This window comes from Hoplias malabaricus, chromosome 16, assembly GCF_029633855.1.
Source record: "Hoplias malabaricus isolate fHopMal1 chromosome 16, fHopMal1.hap1, whole genome shotgun sequence".
NCBI lineage: Eukaryota > Metazoa > Chordata > Actinopteri > Characiformes > Erythrinidae > Hoplias > Hoplias malabaricus.
In genome coordinates this window covers 25,654,336-25,681,743 of record NC_089815.1, presented here as the reverse complement: position 1 = coordinate 25,681,743, position 27,408 = coordinate 25,654,336, and the positions used below count along the sequence as shown (strand labels likewise).

General features: G+C 43.2%; 1 protein-coding gene across 1 annotated transcript; it reads right to left on the bottom strand.

The window, feature by feature from the left end:
* Positions 1-15,736: 15,736 nt before the first annotated feature.
* On the bottom strand, positions 15,737-19,033 carry LOC136671427 (keratin, type I cytoskeletal 19-like). The gene is made up of 8 exons (XM_066647096.1): positions 18,448-19,033; positions 18,146-18,228; positions 17,869-18,025; positions 17,318-17,479; positions 17,091-17,216; positions 16,214-16,434; positions 16,084-16,097; positions 15,737-15,991 (listed from the first exon to the last, which is right to left on the bottom strand). The coding sequence occupies exons 1-8, from the start codon at positions 18,925-18,927 to the stop codon at positions 15,942-15,944; spliced, it is 1,293 nt and encodes a 430-aa protein (XP_066503193.1). The 5' UTR covers positions 18,928-19,033; the 3' UTR covers positions 15,737-15,941.
* Positions 19,034-27,408: the final 8,375 nt, after the last annotated feature.

The following is a 27,408-nucleotide window of genomic DNA, read 5'->3' as shown; positions in this document are numbered from 1 at the left end:
CCCTTGGCCCAATACTTGTGCTAGATGAGCCAAGGACTGCCAAGGACTACCGAACCATTCTAGAGGACCATGTGCATCCAATAGTTCAAACATTGGATCCTGAAGGCCGGTGCCGTGTATCAGGACGACAATGCACAAAAATACACACAGCAAGACTGGTGAAAGATTGGTTTGATGAACATGAAAGTGAAGTTGAACATCTCCCATGGCCTGCACAGTCACCAGATCTAAATATTATTGAGCCACTTTGGAGTGTTTTGGAGGAGCGAGTCAGGAAACGTTTTCCTCCACCAGCATCACGTAGTGACCTGGCCACTATCCTGCAAGAAGAATGGCTTCAAATCCCTCTGACTTGTGTATGTCATTCCCAAGACAAATTGACGCTGAATTGGCCGCAAAAGGAGGCCCTACACCATACTAATACATTATTGTGATCTAAAACCAGGTATTTCACTTTCATTGTCCAACCCCTGTATTATTATAAGTGAATATAAATTCTTAGGTTTAACAGCAAATCAGTGCAGTTCCTCCTCTGTCCACCAGAGGAGCTGTGCTTAAAAGCTCTTTAGATCCGCTCTCTTTCGCCCGGGCGCGGTGGCGTGCGCTTGTAATTCTAGCTCTGGGAGGCTGAGGCTGGCGGAGCGCTTGAGCTCAGGGGTTCTGGGCTGTAGGGGACTGTGTCGATCGGGTGTCCGTACTAAGTTCGGTATCGATATGGTGCTCCCGAGGGAGCTTGGGACCACCAGGTCGCCTAAGGAGGGGTGAACCGGCCCAGGTCGGAGACGGAGCAGGTCAAAGCCCCCGTGCCGAACCGTAGTGGGATCGCGCCCGAGAACAGACCCTGCACTTCAGCCTGAACGATACAGCGTCACTCAGTCTTTTACAGATATAACTGCTTCGTGGATTTTAACTACAGCGCAGCTGATACTTTTGTGTTTGTGCTGATTGTATCTGTGATGTGAGAACACAGAGTAAACATAAACACTGTGGGAGTGAGTCCAAACACGGCAACTGTTCTCATGCAGCACACACTAGTCACTTCACCGCCCCCTCTTGGAGAATGTGACGAACTACACTTTGTAATCCAACAGTTCATATTGTCACCAGCATGGGGCGCTTTGGGACCAGTCATAATCAAAACCACTGCGATGATGAAGAGGTACGTCCTCTAATCTGAAGAACAGAGCTCTGAAAGAAGGCTGGACTGTATAAAAAGCAGTGGTCCTCACTGTTAAGTGAATAGTGAGGCAGCAGAGCTGTGTGCTGTGCTGGGGTTCAGAGCTGACCCACTGTGGGTGCTGGTAAACTGCATGTGAACCAAAAGTGCCTCATACAATAAAAATGCATATTTGGCTCATATGTCGGTTAAAAACTGGCCCTGTCCACTTCTGGTAAAAAAAAAGTGTGTCATGACTGTGGCAGGATGTGAGTGAAAAGTGATCAAACCTGATGTGTGGCCCTATAGATTTCCATTTGTGTGATCCTCATGTGGCAAACTGCAACAGTCTGCTGTGGTGTTGTGAACTGGACGTCAGATCAGGGCCAGAATAATTTTGCTATGAGGGGAAAATACCTTATTGTACTCCTTCACGTGATGTTCCAATACTACTGCACCATTCAGACCTGACACTAATATCTTTGCACTACTTGAGTTGCTGCAGCATGTAACACACAGATGATGTAACTGTGATATTATCCACAAGGCATTAAAAGACAGGGTCCGTAAAAGACATGATGATACACTCTCAAAGGAGGTAATTAAGAGATATTTATTGGCTTATATTATATATAGTTAATAATAAAATGTGGACGATCAGATGTAAAATGAATATAAATCAGTTTTAAAATTCCTGCTGAGGTTGTTTTTAAACAGATTGTGTGTGAATTGAAGAGACTGAGAACAGTGGATAAAAGAGCAAAAGACAAACGACCATGGTCTTTTTTGACTATAAAAGTTTGGTCTGTGAGGATTTTATGGCGTGTATTGTTCTGCATCTTTAAAAAATACTGTCTTAATGTAATATGGCTGTAGTATGCTGCTTTGATATGAATGTCCTAATAAAGTATAAATAAAAATAAAAGACTGAGTGACGCTGTATCGTTCAGGCTGAAATGCAGGGTCTGTTCTCGGGCGCGATCCCACTACTGATCGGCACGGGGGCTTTGACCTGCTCCGTCTCCGACCTGGGCCGGTTCACCCCTCTTTAGGCGACCTGGTGGTCCCAAGCTCCCTCTGGAGCACCATATCGATACCGAACTTAGTGCGGACACCCGATCGACACAGTCCCCTACAGCCCAGAACCCCTGAGCTCAAGCGCTCCGCCAGCCTCAGCCTCCCAGAGCTAGGATTACAAGCGCACGCCACCGCGCCCGGCGAGAGAGAGTGGATCTAAAAAGCTTTTAAGCACAGCTCCTCTCGCCCCCTGGTGGACAGAGGAGGAACAAACGTAGCTCTCACACACTGCTTTGCTATTAAACCTCACAATTCATATTCACATGTAATAATATCTGACAGTGGAAATTAAATTATAGCCGATGGATATATAATTATAGTTTGACTGAGCTTTAAAAAAGATCATGAACTGAATGGGATTGAAATTTAAATACAACGCATCTATACTTCCTCTCACTTCCTCTCTCACTTCATGCTGTAAATTTAAAGACGTTTTTTTTCTGATTTCCAATATTTTCATTCTGAAATTATGAGGAGTGTTGTGTCAAAAAAAAATCGTTGATGTTGGTAAATGCACAGCCAAGCATCAGAGGGGGGTTGTAGTTCCTCCTCTGTCCACCAGAGGGACAGGCAAATTTACATTATATTATATAATAATTATAAATTGGAATGCATACAACATTATGGGTGAAATACCAGAGTTCAAAAGAGGACAAATTGTTGGTGCACGTCTTGCTGGCGCATCTGTGACCTAGACAGCAAGTCTTTGTGATGTATCAAGAGCCACGGTATCCAGGGTAATGTCAGCAAACCACCAAGAAGGACGAAACACATCCAACAGGATCAACTGTGAACGAATTAGGAAGCTGTCTGAAAAGGGTGTTCGGGTGCTAACCCGGATTGTATCCAAAAAACACAAAACCACGGCTGCCCAAGTCATGGCGGAATTAACTGTTGTAGGGACTACTGAATGCTTATGAACAATATTCACACACAGACGCTGTGTTAGGGAGACCGTTCCGTTAACCCTAGACATCGGACTGAACAGAGGACTCGGTTCAGGTTCATGAGTGGCCGAGGAGTCGGCTAGTGTTCGGTTGGAGAGATGATTCTTTTCGCGGCAAGGATTAATAACGTTTTCCTCCTCGGGATTTTTGGGTTAAAAATCAACCTTGCCTCAGCGTTCTCATTTGAACTCCCACACTGGTGACCCCGACGGCTCTTTGAACGATTTCAAAGCCTCCAAACATGGCCACGAACGCCGTAGCCCTGAAATTACCGGAGTTTTGGGAAGAACACGCCGCCATTTGGTTCGTTCAAGCTGAGGCTCAGTTCGCCATTAGGAGAATCACGGACGACGAGACAAAATACTATTACGTGGTCGCAGCGCTGAACAGCAGCACAGCTTCCAGGGTAATTAACTTTCTGCAAAACCCCCCACATCTCGACAAATATGCCGGATTAAAAGCACTGCTCTTGCAAACTTTTGAACTGTCTGACGCCGAACGTGCCCGCCAGCCTCTCTCATTACCGGGGTTGGGCGATTCCAAACCGTCAGAGCTCATGGACCACATGCTGTCGCTTCTGGGTGAGCACGAACCATGTTTTCTTTTTAGAGAACTTTTTCTACAACAGCTGCCTGGAGAGGTTCATGCGGCGCTGGCAAACTCCAGCATTGTGGAGCCTCGGGCTCTGGCTAGAGAGGCTGACAAAATAGTCTCGGCCAGACAACAGTGTCACGCCGCTACGCGTCCGACAGCACCCCAGCCCACTACTACTCTCTGTTTCTACCATGCGCGTTTCGGAGACAAGGCCAAGAAATGCCGCTCACCGTGCAACTTCAAGGGAAACGACCGGGCCGGCGCCTGTTAGCGGCTACAGGTGCCGGCCGTTCCAGCAGCCTGCTTTTCCTTACAGACGCTGATTCGGGTCGCCGTTTTCTGTGTGACACCGGAGCCCAGGTTAGTGTACTGCCCGCTTCAAAATTGGATGTGGAGTCCCATGGCGTAGGTCCTCCGCTGGAAGCAGCCAATGGCAGTCCTATCCTCACCTATGGCAGACGGTCAGTGCCTTTGTGTTTTAATGGGCAGCGGTTTAATTGGGATTTTATCCAGTTTCCACACCGCTTCTGGGCGCCGATTTCTTGTGCGCTAATAATCTGCTTGTCGATGTGAAGAACAGGCGCCTCGTCGACCCAGAAACATTCAGTTCACTCCCATGTTCCCTCAGTCACTCTGGCTCTTTCAAGTTGTCCAGCACACTCTCCCCCTCTGACGAGTTTGCGAAGATCCTGGCCAGTTTTCTGAGTCTCACAGAGCCCACGTTCACAGCTCTGGCAAGCAAACATGGGGTGGAGCACCACATCACCACCACAGGCCCACCCGTGTATGCAAGGCCCAGACGTTTAGATCCGGCAAAGCTCTCCATTGCTGAAGCCGAGTTCAACACCATGGAACGCCTTGGCATTGTGCGACGGTCCAACAGCCCGTGGGCCTCTCCTCTGCATATGGTCCAGAAACCAGGTGGTGGATGGCGGCCGTGCAGTGATTACCGTCGCCTTAACGACGCCACTACCCCAGACCGTTACCCGATCCCGCACATACAAGACTTTTCTGCTCGTTTAGCTGGTACAGTCATTTTTTCTAAAGTGGATTTGGTCCGCGGATACCACCAGGTTCCTGTGCACCCTGCAGATGTTCCGAAGACTGCTGTAACCACCCCATTTGGCCTGTTCGAATTTCTTCGCATGCCTTTTGGTCTCAAAAATGCAGGTCAAACCTTCCAACGTCTCATGGACAGTGTACTGCGTGACCTCCCCTTTTTGTTTGTGTACCTGGATGACATATTGGTTGCCAGCACCTGCAGGTCGGAACATTCACAGCACCTCAGAGTTTTATTCGAGCGCCTCAGCCAGCATGGCCTTATTATCAACCCTGCGAAGTGCCAGTTTGGCTCGACCACCATTGACTTCCTCGGTCATCGCATCTCCAGCACTGGTGCTGTTCCGCTTCCTGCCAAAGTGGAAGCAATCCAAGGTTTGGCCCGTCCCCTCACCATCAAAGCTTTGCAAGAGTTCCTGGGCATGATAAACTTTTATCATCGATTTATCCCACGAGCAGCCAGTGTCATGCGTCCCCTTTACGAAGCGCTTAAGGGTAAACCTGCCAAGCACCTGGTGGACTGGACCGATGAGAGGGCTTAGGCATTCAATGCCTCCAAATGCGCGCTAGCAAAAGCTACCATGCTGGCACACCCGATTCCGAACGCACCTATTGCAATCACCACCGACGCATCGGATTATGCAATAGGGGCTGTGCACGAGCAGTGGGTCAATGGTGCTTGGCAACCGCTGGCTTTCTTCAGTCGGCAACTTCGTCCAAATGAGCGCAAGTATAGTGCTTTCGACCGCGAGCTCCTTGCCCTTTATCTGGCCGTGCGTCATTTCCGTTTTCTCTTGGAGGGCCGCCTGTTCACGGCTTTTGTTGACCACAAACCACTGGTTTTTGCCATGGCCAAGACTTCGGAACCATGGTCCGCTCGCCAGCAAAGACAACTTGCTTTCATCTCCGAGTTCACTACCCACATCCAACATGTCGCCGGGAAGAGCAACCCTGTGGCCGACTGCCTCTCGCGCTCAGTTACAGCTGCTGTGCATGTGGGCATTGATTACTCCGAGATGGCCGCTGACCAGCTTTCCGACCTGGAGATCCGGACCCTCAAAAATGCGACCACCTGTTTGCAGCTAGAGGACATCCCTTTTGGCGATGCTGGTGTGACACTTCTCTGCGACACCTCCACGGGCCAGCCCAGACCCGTCGTTCCTACTGGATGGCGTAGACAGGTTTTTGACGCCATACACGGCCTTTCTCATCCTGGTACTAAGGCTTCGCAAAGACTGGTGGCAGCCAAGTTTGTCTGGCGTGGCCTCAAGAAGGATGTGCGTTACTGGGTGAACACTTGTGTGGCCTGTCAGCGAGCTAAGGTGCATCAGCACATCAAAGCCCCCTTAGCAATTTTCCCTGTTCCTGAGCGGCGTTTTGATCACGTGCATGTGGACCTGGTGGGGCCCCTTCCGCCGTCTCGGGGTTTTACACATCTCCTCACTATGGTCGACCGGGCAACCAGGTGGCCAGAGGCCGTTCCGTTGTCATTGACAACATCAACGGAGGTTGCCAGGGCTTTCCTTGGCACGTGGGTTGCACGTTTCGGGGTTCCATCTGACATTTCTTCGGACCGGGGCTCGCAGTTCACATCCGCAATCTGGCACTGTCTAGCTAGGGATCTTGGTGTGCGAATCCACCACACAACTGCGTACCACCCTCAGGCTAATGGGTTGTGCGAACGTTTCCATCGTTCCATGAAGGCTGCTCTCCGGGCCAGCCTGAAAGGTGACAATTGGGTAGACAAACTTCCATGGGTTATGCTGGGTCTTCGTGCTGCACCTAAGGAGGACCTCCAAGCATCCTCAGCAGAGCTGGTGTACGGCCAAGTGCTGCGGGTCCCTGGCGAATTCCTCCCAACAGTCACGGGCCCATGGTCGGCCAGTCAGCAGCGTCCTGCCCTTCAGGAGTTCTCGAGGACTTTTGTTCCCCTGCCCACCTCTCAGCACGGCCTGCAGCATTCACAGGTCCCTCGTACTCTGCACAAGACAAACTATGTTTTTGTCCGCCATGACGCTCACCGCACCCCTCTTCGTCCGGTCTACGATGGTCCATTCTGAGTGATCGCCCCAGGGGACAAGTTTTTCTTTGTAGACTTAGGAGGTACGCGCGAGCGGATCTCCGTGGACCGTCTTAAGCCTGCTCACCTGGACTTGAATGAGCCTGTGATACTCGCACGACCTGCACGTCGCGGGCGCCCTCCCAATGCTATTGTTCCCACTGCACCCACACCTCCTGGTGGTCCTGCACCCTCTGTTCCTCACCGCAAGGGCCGTTTTGGCCGGGTGTCACGCCCCCCTCGTCGTCTGAACATGTCTGTGTTGATGAATACTGGGGGGGCCTGTGTAGGGACTACTGAACGCTTATGAACAATATTCACACACAGACGCTGTGTTAGGGAGACCGTTCCGTTAACCCTAGACATCGGACTGAATAGAGGACTCGGTTCAGGTTCATGAGTGGCCGAGGAGTCGGCTAGTGTTCGGTTGGAGAGATGATTCTTTTCGCGGCAAGGATTAATAAAGTTTTCCTCCTCGGGATTTTTGGGTTAAAAATCAACCTCTCCTCAGCGTTCTCATTTGAACTCCCACGCTGTGTTAATTGTGCACCTCAACTCTCCTGTTTCCACCAGAACTGTCCGTCGGGAGCTCCACAGGGTCAATATACACGGCCGGGCTGCTATAGCCAAACCTTTGGTGACTCACGCCAATGCCAAACATCGGCTTCAATGGTGCAAAGAGCGCAAATCTTGGGCTGTGGACAATGTGAAACATGTATTGTATTCTGATGACTCCACCGTCACTGTTTTCCCCACATCCGGAGATTTACAGTGTGGAGAAGCCCCAAAGAAGCGTATCACCCAGACTGTTGCATGCCCAGAGTGAAGCATGGGGATGGATCAGTGATGGTTTGGGCTGCCATATCATGGCATTCCCTTGGCCCAATACTTGTGCTAGATGAGCCAAGGACTGCCAAGGACTACCGAACCATTCTAGAGGACCATGTGCATCCAATAGTTCAAACATTGGATCCTGAAGGCCGGTGCCGTGTATCAGGACGACAATGCACAAAAATACACACAGCAAGACTGGTGAAAGATTGGTTTGATGAACATGAAAGTGAAGTTGAACATCTCCCATGGCCTGCACAGTCACCAGATCTAAATATTATTGAGCCACTTTGGAGTGTTTTGGAGGAGCGAGTCAGGAAACGTTTTCCTCCACCAGCATCACGTAGTGACCTGGCCACTATCCTGCAAGAAGAATGGCTTCAAATCCCTCTGACTTGTGTATGTCATTCCCAAGACAAATTGACGCTGAATTGGCCGCAAAAGGAGGCCCTACACCATACTAATACATTATTGTGATCTAAAACCAGGTATTTCACTTTCATTGTCCAACCCCTGTATTATTATAAGTGAATATAAATTCTTAGGTTTAACAGCAAATCAGTGCAGTTCCTCCTCTGTCCACCAGAGGAGCTGTGCTTAAAAGCTCTTTAGATCCGCTCTCTTTCGCCGGGCGCGGTGGCGTGCGCTTGTAATTCTAGCTCTGGGAGGCTGAGGCTGGCGGAGCGCTTGAGCTCAGGGGTTCTGGGCTGTAGGGGACTGTGTCGATCGGGTGTCCGTACTAAGTTCGGTATCGATATGGTGCTCCCGAGGGAGCTTGGGACCACCAGGTCGCCTAAGGAGGGGTGAACCGGCCCAGGTCGGAGACGGAGCAGGTCAAAGCCCCCGTGTCGATCAGTAGTGGGATCGCGCCCGAGAACAGACCCTGCACTTCAGCCTGAACGATACAGCGTCACTCAGTCTTTTACAGATATAACTGCTTCGTAGATTTTAACTACAGCGCAGCTGATACTTTTGTGTTTGTGCTGATTGTATCTGTGATGTGAGAACACAGAGTAAACATAAACACTGTGGGAGTGAGTCCAAACACGGCAACTGTTCTCATGCAGCACACACTAGTCACTTCACCGCCCCCTCTTGGAGAATGTGACGAACTACACTTTGTAATCCAACAGTTCATATTGTCACCAGCATGGGGCGCTTTGGGACCAGTCATAATCAAAACCACTGCGATGATGAAGAGGTACGTCTTCTAATCTGAAGAACAGAGCTCTGAAAGAAGGCTGGACTGTATAAAAAGCAGTGGTCCTCACTGTTAAGTGAATAGTGAGGCAGCAGAGCTGTGTGCTGTGCTGGGGTTCAGAGCTGACCCACTGTGGGTGCTGGTAAACTGCATGTGAACCAACAGTGCCTCATACAATAAAAATGCATATTTGGCTCATATGCCGGTTAAAAACTGGCCCTGTCCACTTCTGGTAAAAAAAAGTATGTCATGACTGTGGCAGGATGTGAGTGAAAAGTGATCAAACCTGATGTGTGGCCCTATAGATTTCCATTTGTGTGATCCTCATGTGGCAAACTGCAACAGTCTGCTGTGGTGTTGTGAACTGGACGTCAGATCAGGGCCAGAATAATTTTGCTATGAGGGGAAAATACCTTATTGTACTCCTTTACGTGATGTTCCAATACTACTGCACCATTCAGCCCTGACACTAATATCTTTGCACTACTTGAGTTGCTGCAGCATGTAACACACAGATGATGTAACTGTGATATTATCCACAAGGCATTAAAAGACAGGGTCCGTAAAAGACATGATGATACACTCTCAAAGGAGGTAATTAGCGCGACTTGCACACTTGATGCAATTCCCACAAAGTTGCTCAAAGAAGTACTACCAGCTATTATTGATCCTCTTTTAACTATAGTAAACTCATCCCTTAGTCTGGGCCATGTACCCAAAGCTTTTAAACTAGCAGTTATTAAACCTATGATCAAGAAACCAAGTCTTGATGCTAGTACACTGTCTAATTACAGGCCTATTTCTAATTTGCCATTTCTGTCCAAGATCTTAGAAAGAGCTGTGGCCCAACAACTTAGTTCATATCTACATAAGAATGATATATATGAAAAATTCCAATCTGGATTCAGGCAACATCATAGTACAGAGACAGCTCTAGTCAAGATAACAAATGATCTTCTTCTTGCCTCTGATCAAGGCCACGTATCCCTGTTGGTGCTTCTTGACCTAAGCGCAGCGTTCGATACAATAGACCACAATATTCTCATAGAAAGGTTAGAAAACATGGTTGGAATCACAGGGACAGCCCTATTTTGGTTCAAATCTTACTTAACGGAACGTTATCAATTCGTAAAAGTAAACAATCTAAATTCAAATTATTCTAAAGTAAGATTTGGAATTCCACAAGGCTCTATTTTAGGACCATTATTATTTACATTATACATGTTACCGCTAGGCAAAGTTATAAGAAACCATGACATTAACTTTCACTGTTACGCAGACGACACACAATTGTATATTTCAGCCAAGCCCGATGACAAACACAGATTAAAGAAAATAGAGGACTGTGTAAAAGATGTGAAAGGCTGGATGTTGCGTAACTTCCTCCTTCTAAACAGCAACAAAACATAAGGTCCTGCTTTTGGGTCCAAAAGTGGCAAGAAATAAATTATCAGATTTAATTTTAAATCTAGCTGACTTTCCAGTTAAACCTGGTTCAGCAGCAAAAAATCTTGGTGTCATAATTGACCCGGATTTATCATTTGATCAACACATAGGTAGTATCACTAGGACAGCTTTTTTACATCTTCGCAATATTGCTAAGATTAGAAATGCCTTATCCCTCCAGGACGCAGAAACATTAGTACATGCCTTTATTACTTCAAGGCTTGACTACTGTAACGCACTACTGTCAGGATGCACCAGCAGCAATTTAAGAAAACTTCAACTAGTTCAAAATGCTGCAGCTAGGGTCCTCACTAAAACTAGAAAATTTGAACATATCAGCCCAGTTTTATCATCACTTCATTGGCTGCCTGTTAAATTCCGCATTGACTACAAAATTTTGTTATTAACATATAAAGCTCTACATGGGCTTGCTCCTGAATATCTTCAAGATACAATTTCCTATTATGAGCCTCCACGTTCACTCAGATCACAGAATACTGGATTTTTAATTGTTCCCAGAATTCAGAAGGCCTCAGCTGGGGGAAGAGCCTTTTCTTATAAAGCCCCCAGACTCTGGAATGATCTTCCAGAAAATGTTCGGGACTCAGACACAGTCGCAATCTTCAAATCTAGGCTAAAAACACATTTGTTTAGTTTATCTTTTGGTAGCTAATACTCCCCCATAGATAAAGGCGGCAGATCCGGGGGGTCCATGGACACAGGGAATTATAGTAAACTGAGACGCTGGTGCTGTCGTCCCGCCGCTTCTCGCGATCACTCAGGTTTGTTGACGGTGGAGCGGAGGGATGCCAGTGTTTCAGGATGCTCCCGTGTCTGTGTGTCCTCCTGGTTCTCTCCTTTTAGTTGAAGCTGTCATAGTCAGATCTGCCGGAGTCATTAGCCACACTCTGGAAATTTTCATATTTTCTACTTTACAAACACAAAACAGTTCAAAACTAATTCCATCCCTTTACATCTTTCCGAGTAAACGACTGCCCACCTGTCTGTCTGGACACTGATGGATGACTGTCGAGACCCTCCTCCACGCTTCAGACCAGCTGCCCACACTCCAGCAACGACCAAGTGCCTCGAAGCTGTCCCTACACTGAAGTTCTTATGGACTACTAACTATCATCACCAATAGATTGACCAGAGGAGGATGGGTCACCCCTTGTGAGCCTTGGTTCCTCCCAAGGTTTCTTCCTCAGCTGGGGGAGTTTTTCCTTGCCACTGTCGCCCCTGGCTTGCTCACTTGAGGGTTTTACATTTGTCTTTACATTTCATGTCAAATCTTGTCTTACTGGAATTCTGTGAAGCTGCTTTGTGACAACATCAGTTGTGAAAAGCGCTATATAAATAAATTTGATTTGATTTGATTTGATAATTAAGAGATATTTATTGGCTTATATTATATATAGTTAATAATAAAATGTGGACGATCAGATGTAAAATGAATATAAATCAGTTTTAAAATTCCTGCTGAGGTTGTTTTTAAACAGATTGTGTGTGAATTGAAGAGACTGAGAACAGTGGATAAAAGAGCAAAAGACAAACGACCATGGTCTTTTTTGACTATAAAAGTTTGGTCTGTAAGGATTTTATGGTGTGTATTGTTCTGCATCTTTAAAAAATACTGTCTTAATGTAATATGGCTGTAGTATGCTGCTTTGATATGAATTTCCTAATAAAGTATATATAAAAATAAAAGACTGAGTGACGCTGTATCGTTCAGGCTGAAGTGCAGGGTCTGTTCTCGGGCGCGATGCCACTACTGATCGGCACGGGGGCTTTGACCTGCTCCGTCTCCGACCTGGGCCGGTTCACCCCTCCTTAGGCGACCTGGTGGTCCCAAGCTCCCTCGGGAGCACCATATCGATACCGAACTTAGTGCGGACACCCGATCGACACAGTCCCCTACAGCCCAGAACCCCTGAGCTCAAGCGCTCCGCCAGCCTCAGCCTCCCAGAGCTAGGATTACAAGCGCACGCCACCGCGCCCGGCGAGAGAGAACGAATCTAAAAAGCTTTTAAGCACAGCTCCTCTCGCCCCCTGGTGGACAGAGGAGGAACAAACGTAGCTCTCACACACTGCTTTGCTATTAAACCTCACAATTCATATTCACATGTAATAATATCTGACAGTGGAAATTAAATTATAGCCGATGGATATATAATTATAGTTTGACTGAGCTTTAAAAAAGATCATGAACTGAATGGGATTGAAATTTAAATACAACGCATCTATACTTCCTCTCACTTCCTCTCTCACTTCATGCTGTAACTTTAAAGACGTTTTTTTCTGATTTCCAATATTTTCATTCTGAAATTATGAGGAGTGTTGTGTCAAAAAAAACATCTGATGTTAGTAAATGCACAGCCAAGCATCAAAGGGGGCGGGGTTGTAGTTTCTCCTCTGTCCACCAGAGGGACAGAAAAGTTACAGCATGAAGTGAGAGAGGAAGTGAGAGGAAGTATAGATGCGTTGTATTTAAATTTCAATCCCATTCAGTTCATGATCTTTTTTAAAGCTCAGTCAAACTATAATTATATATCCATCGGCTATAATTTAATTTCCACTGTCAGATATTATTACATGTGAATATGAATTGTGAGGTTTAATAGCAAAGCAGTGTGTGAGAGCTACGTTTGTTCCTCCTCTGTCCACCAGGGGGCGAGAGGAGCTGTGCTTAAAAGCTTTTTAGATCCGCTCTCTCTCGCCGGGCGCGGTGGCGTGCGCTTGTAATCCTATCTCTGGGAGGCTGAGGCTGGCGGAGCGTTTGAGCTCAGGGGTTCTGGGCTGTGTCGGTTGGGTGTCCGCACTAAGTTCGGTACAGATGTGGTGCCCTTCAGAAAGATTGGGACCACCTGGTTACCTAAGACGAGGGGTGAACCGGCCCAGGAGAGGCAGCAGGTGAAATACCCCATACCGATCAGTAGTGGGATCGAGCCCGCGAACAGACAGTTCGACCTGGATGATGCAGCGTGACCCAGTCTTTTACAGATATAACTGCTTCGTGGATTTTAAATACAGCGCAGCTGATACTTTTGTGTTTGTGCTGATTGTATCTGTGATGTGAGAACACAGAGTAAACATAAACACTGTGGGAGTGAGTCCAAACACAGCAACGGTTCTCATGCAGCACACACTAGTCACTTCACCGCCCCCTCTTGGAGAATGTGAGGAACTACACTTTATAATCCAACAGTTCATATTGTCACCAGCATGGGGCGCTTTGGGACCAGTCATAATCAAAAACACCCTTCCCAAAATCTAATGGAACTCAGTGTCTATGTTTTACACACTACCAACCTCAGTACAACAGAATTGACATTATATTAATAGCGTTTCAAATGTATTAAATAAATACACGTTACATTTATGTATAGGTAAGATGCAAATAGCCTTTCAAAATTGTTTTATGTTAAGTGCAAGTTTCTAGAGACATTTGCCAAGCCACAATTGTTCACCTCACTGAACAAAGCCAGATGACTGAAACATTTAATGCCTTTAAAACACACACAAACAACACTATAAATTGAATGTTTATATGTATTTTCTACATTTACTTGACTTACTTTAATGCTAGTATGGGTTTAGCCTACTGTACTCTGCTCGTAAATGTAGCTTTGTGCAATTTTTCAAATTTATAGCTTGACCACAAGCATGTTATTTGCATTTGTGATGAAGATAAAAGTCATGTTCTCATGAAAGACACTGTCTCTAACATTTAGAAATGTAGCTTCTTCCTGTTACAATCTATATTCATAGGTAGCCTTCCTGGCCTTTAAAGCAGCCCTTAAAAGGTATTGAAACTATCTCAAATGTTTATTTAAAAATTAGTAAAGTTGCCAAGAGAGACCAGTAACTTCACTGTTGACTTAAAATTTTATCTTAAAAGGGTAAACCTCTATTTTGGTGCGAATGAAAATCTCTCAAGGGCTTTGGATATTGTTCCAGTAGCTGTTTTAGATTCAAATAAGCTATTATTAAGACTAATATTCTCAATTTGTTTCCACACTCTAGGAATTGTGCCAGGTTTGAATCTATTAATTGTTAACACCTTTCAACACTAATAAACTATCATAACTCATTTCTGTGGTTTAGGATGTGTACCAATTTTGCCTTCTGTATCTGGCTGTACACAATAGGTGTAGATTCCACACCTTACTTGGCACAGCTGTAAATTTGACTACTGCAGTAACTTTGATATATGGCTCGTTTTTGAGACAGTGTTTGATATTCCTCTGTAGTGACAGTGATTGCTGTTTTATGGCTGTTCTTGAGTGTGTGCAGGTTGAGCAAATACTGGATCTCAGGGAAAGGTCTCTGACTGAGAAACACACTTCCAGTTCCAGCTCTTGTCCTTGAGTAAATGTGTGGCCACACCTAGACTAGCCTTGCCACAGGCACTGACACAGTCTTATTAAGTTAATTATTACCTGTATTCGGTTATTATTAAGTTAAGAAGAATGTCTTGCAAGTCTCTGGATGTTCCTGAGTCTTGGTACAAAAGCAACTCAGTGATGGTGTGTTTTCACTAAGGTTAATAATGAGTTATTGAGAAAATCATATATTTATATTTAGTTGTAGGTATTCTACTTTTGTGTTATTACACGTAGGGAACTGTGTTCCCTAAATATTGTTTTCTGTAATGTGGACTGAATATTAAAAATAAAGATTTATCAAACTTGTTTAGGAATAAAATAGTTCTTATGAAGCATTGCTCTAAAACCTTTATATTTTAACCCCTTTATTGTGTGTATTTTTATTTAATGTGATTTCTAAATTTCTTTAAGACACATAAGAAGATAAAAAAAAGACGGGCGTGTTCCTAAGCTTGTGCTGTTTCTTTCTTTACAGCTCTAACTCTCTTTTTTCACAGTCATACTCCCACGCATTATTATACTCTTTGGACGGTCCATCACTTCCTGTTTCTATTTTATTTAATCATAATACTTTATGGAGGGCAAAGAGCATTGCTGATAAAAGGATAGTCATCCACTGTTCGACTCGTTTTACAGCCTTAACTTTGCTTTTCCACTCTGTTTTTTGTGATGAACCGGTGTCCAGGCAACAGGCAGTGAAGGGGAGATGTGGGATTTAGGAGTGTGGTGCAATAGTCAGAATGAATGTGTTGTTGTAATGCTGGTTTTAGTTCACCAGGCAGTGGCATAGATCAAACTTGGCAGAAGCTGCAAAGAATGTTTAGCTTATAAATGGGTTCAAGCAAGTTTTTCTTTTTCCTTTTCTGGTCTTTGTGTTTTCAGTATCTGAGGTGTTTATTTAGCATTGTGCTGTAATCTATGAACAAATCAATATCCCATTATTTTAGTAAAAAGAAAAAGCCATTTCAGAAGAGTTGTATGTTTGCCAGCAGCTTTATTTTCAGAGACAACTTTATTTTTTCTCACACAACAAGCATTTAATTCATTATTGATGTTCAGAAGATATTTCTGTTGTCTCCTGGGGTTCATTACCACGACTGGAGAGATTTTTCTACTGTGAAAATATCAGCAGTAAACTTTGGGAACCGGTTTTTGTGTGCATGTCTCCAAAAGTAGTCTGCTTTGCCTATTTGACTGATTTCACTGTGGTGGTGGTGGTGACAGTGGTGGATCCACCTGTAAAGAACAGACAAAGCACATTATGTTTAATCCTGAACGACCATGCTAATTATAAACTTCAATATCTAATGAATGAAGGTAATGCTTACCTTGGCCTGGAGTCCTTTGGAATGAAGAACAGAATATAAATGAGTTATCTCCATAAACACACAGACCAAACATCAAAAGGCAGTAGCAACATATAGCATTTGACTTTCTGATGACAAAGCCCGGCCCTACCTGGATTCCTCCTTTTCCAGGAGACTCCTGTATGTGGCAATCTCCTGTTCCAGACGGCTCTTGATGTCCAGCAACATGGTGTAGTCCCGACCTTGCTGCTCGATGCTGGCCCGGACTTGAGCCAACTCTGCCTCAAGCATGTTAATCTGATTCTGGTAACCTGCTAGCATAGCACTGTAGCGTGCTTCTGTGTCTGCTAGCGTGTTTGCCAGTGCAGCTTTCTGTTTTAGGAAAAAAAAAAAAAAAACTGTTTCAGAGACCAGTTCATCTAGAGTTCATGGTCTTTAACGTAGATCCCTTTGACAATGGGCAATAACAGATGGTTGTGAACAAAAAATTGCTTCACCCCACCAGATTCTTCCAATTAACCATGACTCAAATATAATCCCACCCTTCTCACATACCACAGGGATTGCTCATGATATTGCACCACTCAGACTAGGTCACCTTGGTGATTCTATGTGTCAAACTATGTGTCATCTTTAAAAAGTTTTTTTTATTAACTGTTTGGCAAAATTCTCCTGACAGACAGTTGCTTTGTGCTGCATCAATGTGGTGCAAATCCACACCCAAGTGTCAGAGGTCTTTAGGAGTTCTGCTTTCACCTCACTATTCCTCCTCCACATTCCTTTCTCCCTGGCTCTGTCTATATCTCTTGGAAGTGGAAAACAGAGATATATTACTCTTGATGTTACCACCCCTCCCCCACCCATCTGCTGGTTCTGATTAGCCATTACTTCATTATCCCCTTTTCCCTGCTTTTCTTAGTCTCCTTTGACTTGTTGTGTAACAGCTTTCTTTAACTGAAGCATTCTCATGAGCTGCATAACCCTTATCTTTCAGCCCTTTCCTTGCTCCTTCAATCCCCATTTCTCACCATGCTCAGCTGGGACTGTAGTTCAATCTCCAGGCCCTGCAGTGTACGTCTCAGGTCTGTGATCTCTGTCTTGGATGTCTGGATGGTCTCTGTGCTGATGGCCACCTCCTGAGTCAATGTTGCCGACTAGGAGAGAAGTGTACGCATATATGATACAGGCTATATTTCTGATCACATTCTAATTAATACTGGAAACATGCTTTAGTGGCAATAGTCAGCAGTCTCACCTGTTCATTGAACCAAGCCTCTTGGTCTCTACGGTGCTTTTCTGTGATGCCCTCATATTGGGACCGGATTTCATCTAGAACCTTATTCAGGTCCTGTTGAGGAGCAGCGTCCACCTCCACATTCACAGTACCAGTCAACTGAGACCTCAGAGCTGCCAGTTCCTATAAACACAAGAATTCCCAAGACATTACAAAACTGCAAGATCCAAATGGCCTTAAATTCCTGCTTCAGTGCTTTCTGTTTTCTTTTGCAAAAATACAAAAGTTACATTAAGTCTGCAACCAAATATGGAGTTTTTAGAATGGCATTTTCTATTTGCATACCGACCAGATTCTTGGCGGAAGTTTCTGTACTTGGAATGACCAACAAGGGCATTTGTCTCAAGCAGAATCATCAGAATATTTGACAAGTGGAGAATTATATGTCTACAGTAAATCTCTCCCTACTTTAATATTTTCACACATATGACTGTGCCAGATGGCTGATAATGTTAAAATGCAGCCTAATGGGGTGCAGCTATAGCACAGCAGGATAAAAATATTTCACCAACCTCCTGGTGGTTCTTCTTCAGATATGCCAGCTCATCCTGCAGACCTTCAATCTGCATCTCCAGGTCAGCCTTGGTCAGAGTGGTCTGGTCCAGCAGGCGTCGCAGGTTGGCAATGTCAGCCTCCACAGACTGCCGCATCATCAGTTCATGCTCATACCTGATCAATAGAGAAAGATCTGTTAATCGGCTCAAATTGGTGTACGTTTTCTGTTCTGGTAAAATTAGTCTGTTTAAGGTACAAAGTACAATATATTTTTCTTATCATGGGACTGCTTACTTTGTCCTGAAGTCATCAGCAGCCAGCTTTGAATTGTCAATCTGCAGAAGGATGTTGGCATTGTCGATGGTGGCATTTCTGATCTAAAACAGAGACAAATTGATGAACATTATTGATTTAGCAAACATTGAGAAATGTGTAAAAGGCAACAATGTGCCAAGTGCCACACCCCCCATTGCCCATTAAACATTTCAATTGCATCTTTACATTTTAGGGCTGCACATATTATATTCGGTGCATTCTGAAATTGCTTAAATATAGAAGTATAATATTTTATGTATAACATTATTTTCCCACTGTACCTTATCCTTCAAGTCATTGATGGTAGCCCAGTAGTGGCTGTAGTCTTTCTGGGCAGCTGGTCCTTTCTTTTCATAGTACTCACGGATCTGCACCTCCAGTTTTGCATTGGCAGCCTCCAGTGAGCGCACCTTCTCCAGGTAGGAGGCCAGACGATCGTTCAGGTTTTGCATGGTGGCCTTCTCATTCAGCTGGATGTTATCACTGTCGAGGGCAGAAGCTAAGTTGAAGCCACCTCCACCCACACCAAATCCACCACCAAATCCACCACCCCGTCCACTACCCAGTCCACCGCCATAGCCAGAGGACACGCTTTTCGCCACAGATGAGGAGATGCGGGTGTTCCCTCCAGTGCTATACCCATAGAGGCTATGGGCCTTGGGCACTGAGGACAGGGAGCCCACACGACGTGAGCTGATCACAGATTGCCCTGTGTGGCCTACAGGGCCAGAGGAATATGAGTAATGGCTAAAATGAGACATGCTGGCAGATGGATAGCTGCAGAAAGACTGGAAAAGAGGACTCTGGAGGAAACCGTTACGAAGTTGCCCTGAACTGCAGTCTCCTGGAGTGTACAGCTGTATCCGATTCTGTCCTTTTTATACAGCCTGAGCCCTGGGGCGGGTCCAGTGTGTGGAAAGGGGAGGGAGGACCTATGTGTGCGCCAAACACTGCTGAAACCACCAACCGCCCCAGTGAGGAAAGTGCATTGGAATTTTGTGTGTGTGTGTGTGTGTGTGTGTGTGTGTGTGTGTGTGTGTGTGTGTGTGTTTGTGTGTGTGTCAGGGTTATCTGTGCAGTGTCCTTAGAGTCAAGATTACAAAAGGGAGAATACAATGTCAGTGCCCCTCAAAGTTTACAACATTCCTTGAGGAATAACAGTGTGTGTGTGTGTGTGTGTGTGTGTGTGTGTGCAGGCACGATTGTGTAACCATGCCAATTCCACTGCTTTTCTATAAGGTCAAGTCAGAATCAGTGAAATTTACTCTGAATTAGCTGTTTGCTCATGTGCTTCTACTAAGTGTAGACCCTAAAACATCATTAGGTGCAAATCAAGCCTTAGAATGATTACAACAGATGAACCAATAACATTCTCTGGATCTCATTTCAATTATTATAAAGGGAAAAGATTTGACTGTATATCCTTTTTTTCCTCCCTTCCTGAGAAAGTCCCTTCTTTCTCAGTTATTGTTGTTGTGTTAAACATTCAGTTCTGGGCTTCCTTGTAGCATCCAAAATAGCTGTACACAGAATAAATCAAAAGCACAAAGGATTTCGGGTGGTGGGGGTTGAGGGGGGCAGACAGTAACAAAGGAAATGTGCATCAGTGCCTAGTTTTACTTATTATCTTTTGTATATTTAATATATTTGATATATTTTGCTAGTACAGACCACGCCCGTAAAGGAGTTCAAAACGGCTTAAGAATGCGTATGAAGCCTGACCCCCTGTTGGATAGATGAATACGAGAAAAGGGTGGAGATGGGATGGAGGTGGGAGCAAGTTTGTCCGATGCGGAAATCACATGAGTTTGCAGGGTATTTGCAGGTCTGAGGGGAGGACTTTGGATGTGGTCCTAATCCCAAAATAATGTTATTGAATAATTTCAATAATACACATTTTCACAGTAGTGCTTTTCTCAGTAAAACATTCCTCCAATTCTTGTCCAGTTTACAACTGTTCTGAGTGAAGGAGTTTGTCCATTTTTTAAACTGATGAGGAAGAAGGCTGTAAAGGAGACTGTGTCTGGCTGAGAAATATCTTGAACGGCTAATTTAGAATTTATAGTAAATATCTGCATATAGATGCAGCTGGGTAAACAGTCACAACAGTAAAAACATTTTTTTCATGTACTGAGGCAGAACAATAGTTTTATTAATCTAAGGTAAAGACACCCTTTTTACACATGATATCTATTATCACAGGGTTACAATAGTATCATACAGTAACATGTCTTTGCAAAGTCCTGCCCTATTTATTTCCCATTGAATATTGCCCATTATACCTTATCTTAAACAGCTTTATCAGGCACAAATGTACGTAGGAGGTATGTATCTATAGGAATGCCCACACCGTGCTTTGAGAAAGCGGGTGTTTTCCTAATCCTGATATAAATTCTTAATAATAACTTCAGATTTTAAAATTCTACATAGAGCTTGCACACTTAAAAACATAGGGACTCGTGGTTGCTTAACAGAAGAACAAAGGTTAGTGCAGATTAAGTGTTGCTGCAATCCTGTCAGTGAATGTTTATTTCAGGCTCTAACACTGTTAGCAATACATAAACTCAGCTGCTCATTAAAGTGTTGTAGAAAGAAATAAAAGCCTGCACAGATCTTTAACTCATGTGGTTAGATGACCTTCCTTTTATGTTATGTGTTTGTGTGGTGTGTATAATCCATTAGTACAATAATTTAAAAATAGCCCTTGTAGTGCACTGCAAACTAATGAATTACTTACATTACATGCACTGGGCAATAGCTCTGCCAACTTAGAAATGTCAAACCTTTCAGAACATGCAATAGAGCCCAAAAGTCTAGACTACCAGACTGGTGCACATCTATTGAAAGTGTTAAATACCCATTTAATTTTTGTTTCATTATAAATTACACAAATATTGGCACATGATCATTTTGGGACAAAGTTTCTTAGCATTTGTTTTAGCCTCTTGTGCTTTAACAAATAGCAAGAGACTCTCATGAAGTGATCATCAGTTTTCAGTAGAAGGAATGAGACTAAAACAATATCTGAATTTTTGGTACAAATGCATTAACGTGGTCAGAATCATAATTTTGCTGGATAGTAACACCACCCTGACTTTCATTGTGGCCTTGGGCCCCACTCTACTGAACAGAACTTGAAAATAAAAGGTTAACACAAAGCATGATAAAACAGATTATGCACAGGACATTACTGAGCTGCTTCTGAGAGTCAAAACAAGCCTTGTGTGTCAAGGTAAAGATTTCTGAATAGGACACAAAAAGTCCTGTAAAAGTTCTGTAAGAAACAGTCACTATTTTCGCCTCTCTCTGTCTTTTCATTGTTCAGAAGTGAAGAATAAAGAAGTCCAGATGTGAACCCGTGAGAGAGAAAGGGCTGGCAAGAACCCAGAGATTATCTCATATACCCCCTGAGGCCTAGAAATGATCCTGCTTCTCCAAGAAAACAACCGCCAACAGCAGTGTTGAAAGACATGCAACATCAGTGTCACTCACATGAGCCACCACCCATGACTGTTTCTGTGACACATACACAAAGACTTAACAATACAGCAGGTAATGACCTAATGCATATAAGATTATGTTTTTTATGCATAAGATGCATGTTTAACAAACATAAAAGATAGCAATTTGATTAAAATAATTGCATGCATACCGTCTTTATAAAAAGGTTCTTCCTGCTACTTCTCTATTGTTTATAGGTCAGTCACAATGTTTCAGTGATCACTATTTTGCACAGGGTAACATTTTCTGTTTTGTAATGCATGTATTTTATGTAGAAGATAAAACTTTACATTTACAACTTTACAAGAGTTGTTTATATATATATACATACATACATGTATACACACACACACACACACCCACACACACATATATATATATATATATATATATATATATATATATTTTATATTCTGATACCAAGATTGAAATGCGAGTGTGCTGTGCTTGAGGCTAGGATTGTCACAGGAGTGTATCACATTAATTCAGGTTCATATTCATTGTCATTTGGCTTAAAAATACACTCTCTTCCCCACCACACTAGACAACAGACAACACAATGTGCAAACGTTTGCTACAATCAAATATGGAGTTTGAGTTATATCTGCAACAACTTTCACACTAGAAATAACAGACAAATGGAACATTTTTAACTAAGATTATGCTCCTAGTTTTCTTGCTTTTAGTGGTTAGTTTTTAGTTTTTAATTCTGCCTTTGTCTGTACAGCATTAGTGTGCTGAGCTCGCTGAGACTCTTTAATGACTCACTGTGTAAACAGTACTCCACCCCTCTACTTTCACCCCAGTGGAGGTGTGCTCTAGCATTGGCTGAAAGCTGTGATAAGGGCTCTTCAGGACTGGACCATAGTCTGTTTTAAAAAGGGCACTTTTGTCTGATGGGAGAGTTCTTGAGAACAGGCCGCTGCAAGCAAGGAAACACACAGTTGCTATAGCTACAAACCATAGTGACCACACCCTGGGCTTCTTGAAATCTGCAGTTGCTAGATCAAATACAGCTCCTCTCCCATGATGATAAATCAGCAAGAATGAATCAATCTTTAAGTAAAGACTAGTCCAGACAGGATAACGACAGCAAAATGTAGGACTAGAATATTAATAAAGTGTAGAAAACTTTCGTAAATTCAGCATTAAGTTGTGCAGCATGTACTTCCTGGGAGGATTCTGGTAACATCAAACAGTGTAATTATCATTTCATAAACTGTGTTTTACTTTCATGCCTGTAGTGTTTGAAAAAACAGCCACCTCAAAGCTGCTGTGAAATCCTTGATTGTGGCCTTGAATGAGTGATTTAAATGCAGAAAAACATAACATTAATTACTTTTTTTATGCTGATGGAAAAAAACTTATAGCAAACCACACTGGAGAGGCATGTCGGGTCAATGTGCTCGCTGACTTCTTTGGTTCAGATTTCCTTATAAGTTTCCTTAAAATTGATAAATTAAAGAATGTATGTAGAAGTAAAGTTTAAATGTAGCGTTTAAGCCAATCAAGATCACCTTAAACAAGTAATTTGCATGGGGAATATTCACACTAACAAAAACCAAAAATTCAGAATACACAGGGTTAGCAATTCTAGAAATCCACTTTTTTCAGACTGCAGTTATTTTTAAAAACATTTAGACAATGTGAACAAGCACAAGGTAGATGTAATAAACATCTGCGTTCACATTGCGTTTCACCTGTACACTGTGACTCATGTTATTTTTATGTGAGCTGGCTGGAAATTAGTGAAAATAACTCTTCATATTGTCATAGCAACTAAACAATACAACAATAATAAATGACCTTGCCCCCCCCCCCCATCCCATCCCCCCCAACCCCCATCCCTCCGATCTTTCTTCTGCTTATTTTTTAAGCCGATACCATTGTTCATGGCAGGATGTGTAAGATTCCAGCTTTTAAACTTTGAGCTAGTGTTGTAATCAGTATCGACACATGAAAGATTTTTGGCATTAAGCCATATATCATTCAGCCAAGAATTGTCTGTTGGCACTTGGCTATACCAGCACCATCCCCCTCGCTGTTGTCATCCTGTTATCCACCTTTGTGAAAGGTACACTCAGGTATGAGTGTGCAGAGCAAGAGATGAACGAGGACATTGTTTCTCAGCTGGCAGAGTTCCCTCTCTGCACAGGGAGGGTGTCACACTTTCCTTCAGCTTGTGACCTGTTAAATACCACTGCAGTAAGTGTGTGGAAATGTAACACAGATGGAACATGCACATGTTGCTCTATACAGAAATATTATACAGAACAGAACTGTGTTGTAGGGTTTATTAGGCGTGTCCACATAGGCCTTACACCTATGGGACATTTAATGAGAATCACAGATCATACAGGAGCACTTTGTAGTTTTATAAAATTCTGACTGTAGCCCGTGTGGTGCTGCAAAATTTATCAAAATATCTTGAAAAAATATTGTAAACAAAATATGATAGCTTTCTTTGGAAAACTGACAGAAGGTCTCCAGAGTGTAGTGTAACACCAGTGCTGCCACAAGGCATCAGGTACAGGCTGCATTCTTCAGGGCTGCTTCCTGGGTGTTGCTTGTTTTAACTCCAAATACTTAAGTTAACACATAAAAAAGGTTTGTATAAAGCTACACCCATCATTCTCCTCTTTCACGGTTCACATTTTTTGCATTAAAAGGATATAGCAAATATGCTGTGTGGGTGGTTTAAGAAAGACTGGGGGATTATAAAAGGTAAATAATTCAAAAATGAACAAATACAAAAGATCTAAACCTGTGGCTCTTTATAATGTGACTAGGTGATGAACTGTATGATTATGCCCTCCTGTTGAGTAAATATTAGTTTTAATGGATTTGCTGTAAAGCATGATATATCATTGTAGACATCTGTAGGATGATTTATGACCAACACCTCAGTGAAGTTAGGTTACCACTGATTTATATCAGCTTAAGACTGCCAGTATTACAGTGTCTACCAGTGACTTGAGCAAGGCTTGGTAAGTAACAGTAGTAAAAGTAGTAGGTGAGCATTTAGTCATTCTATATATATCTATATATATAGATATATATATGCAAATTTCATCCATAATTTTGTATACACAATGAGAAATTTGAGGACTGCTAGCATCACCTAGTGGCATAACTAAACACACCCGCCCACACTTCTCAGATTACTGCTACACACCCACTGGATTACTCAAGCACATCTTTCATTTTTCTGAGTAGGCGCTACGTGACTGAGAGAAATTACAGACCATTCACACTGGGAGTGGACCACTCAGGCCGAAGGTTACTCATTTCAAACTATAAATCTGGCAGAAATAATTGTGACACAAATTACAATACGTAGCTCCCTTGGAGGTAGCGCATTCTCTGGAAGTGACATTTTGTAAACTAATGTAGTTCTCACCCCTTTGATCACTCTCACCCATTGACCTTCTTACTGTAAGGGACATCAGTACACATAGTAAACATAGTTCAGTAGGTTATATTTCATTTGCTACTCTTTCACAGAACTAAACATATTTCTGCTGGAACAGAGAAAAACTCCACATGCCCCAAAGAATACGACAAAAAATATTAAAATTGCCCTCTAGTGCACGTGTGTTCACAGGACACTGCCCACAGGATCTTCTGGACTGGATATTTTTGGTTGGTGGACTAATCTCAGTCCAGCAGTCACACTGCTGGGTTAGATCCACTTGTAGCAGTTGCGACACACACTAACACACCGCCGCCACATCATAGTAGCTGGAATGTCTTTACGCTGTGTAAAACTTTCCCATATTAATAAACAGTTGCTTATGGAAGATCTTCCCTTTCAGTGATTAACACACTCTATTTGAGAGATTTTGTCACCCCCTTGTGGAAAAGCCTAGTTTAGCTTAACATGTGTGAGTGAGAGTATAAGGAAGTGCTTTGTACGGAAGACATTTGTGCTCTCTTGGGTATTTACACTCAGTTTGTACTTCTGTATATTAGTGAGTAAAAGAATTAAATTCTTATCTTTTTATGTAATCTTATTACTCAGTACTCAGTGTTAGTCAGTAATCACTACTCAGTTGAATGTATATTTTTTAACTGAGAACAGATTAAATATGTACTACTTTTAATCAAGTTGCTTTTGAGGATGATGTATAGCTATAGACCTATTTATATTTTTAATTGTGTTTGGAATTAGGCTTCAGATCCCATATGTAATGTCCAAACTACATTAAAAACATTCTACCTTCAGGAATGTTTTCACACTACTTCATTAAAACACTTCTACTGTTCAAGAATTCATCAAGATCCACAGGAACTCTGTAGTGGTAAGCCTGCCCTTGGCTCCGCTGAGCCATTGAGTGGTTCTGAATTAAACTCTGTCCACAGGGCTTTTAAGAGTTTCCTCTAAAAAAGGATGAAGGGTCAAGGTTTGTTAAGAGAGCAGACAATGGCACAAATGAAAGCATATGTGTAACATTTCCACAGTTTTTGTTGTGTATTACACCCCTGTGCACGAAAATGGGCCACACCCAAATGAGTATGCGTTAAACTTTTAACTAGCACAAGTTTTTTCAAAAATAAATCTACCACCCAAAATATAAAATACACCTCATACATGTTTCTCAATTTTTCCATTGTATTAGCTGCACTGACCTTTCAGGTTAACTTTGTAGTTCTGCACTTACATCTGTTGTTCTGTATTTGTTTTATTATTTTTTAGCCCCATTTCACTCTGTTCTTTAATAGTCAGGACTCCACAAGACCACCACAAAACAGGTACAAAGCTGCAGTAGCACTGAAAACACTGTGGTGTCTTACCGTGTGTCTGCTGGTATGAATGGTATACGTTTTTAAACACATTTGAGTCATTGCTGCACTGCAACTGGTCCACCATCAAAAAGTATCTAATCAGCGGTGTCTTGTGAGCAGAGTCCTATGAGCACTAATGAAGGACCAGAGGATAACTCTGTTATGCACTCAGCAACAACAGATGAGTTACTGTCTCTGATTGTCTCTGATCCACTTGTACCAGTGCAACGCACACTAGTACACCACAACATCAATATAGTCGAAATGCCCTTACTCATATCATCAAACAGTTGTTTATGGACAGTTTATCACAAATTATAACTGCTCTGAAGTGGCCCTGTGGGGCACCTGACCATTGAAAATCAGCGTGAAATGTGGCATTAAACACGCACCGTTTAATAGTGGGAGGTATACGTTTCTGAATGTGAATATATGTTTTTATACCATTAAAAAACAAAGACATGCCATTCGGTGTCCAGACAATGGTTTTGCACAAGAATGTATAGTTATCTGTAAGAAATACGTTAGATGATTCCTATCAAACAAATTCATTGAATAGCTTTATGTTAAACAACACTTTCAATCTAAAACTTTGATCAACATACCAGCTTTTGGTGTTTATCTTATCTTTGGTTGATGGTGAATAACAAAATATGCATTTTGACCAAATGTTGCCCCTAGAGAAAAACAAATGAGCCTCTGATTAAATGTAGGATATAGAGCCTATGACAATGGAGGGCAAGGCAGCCTTCGGAAATATGTCAAACATTTGATGATATGACAATACAGGTGGTGTGCGTGTTTAATCAGATATGTGGCAGCCTTATCAAAGAAAGAAGGGCATCCACCCTATCCACCCCTCCCCCCACCACCATCCCAGACCTATGTAGAGTATATATAGAGGTTCCTCCACCAACTTAAACAACATCAAGAAGTGCTTTGGTGTCCATTTTCAT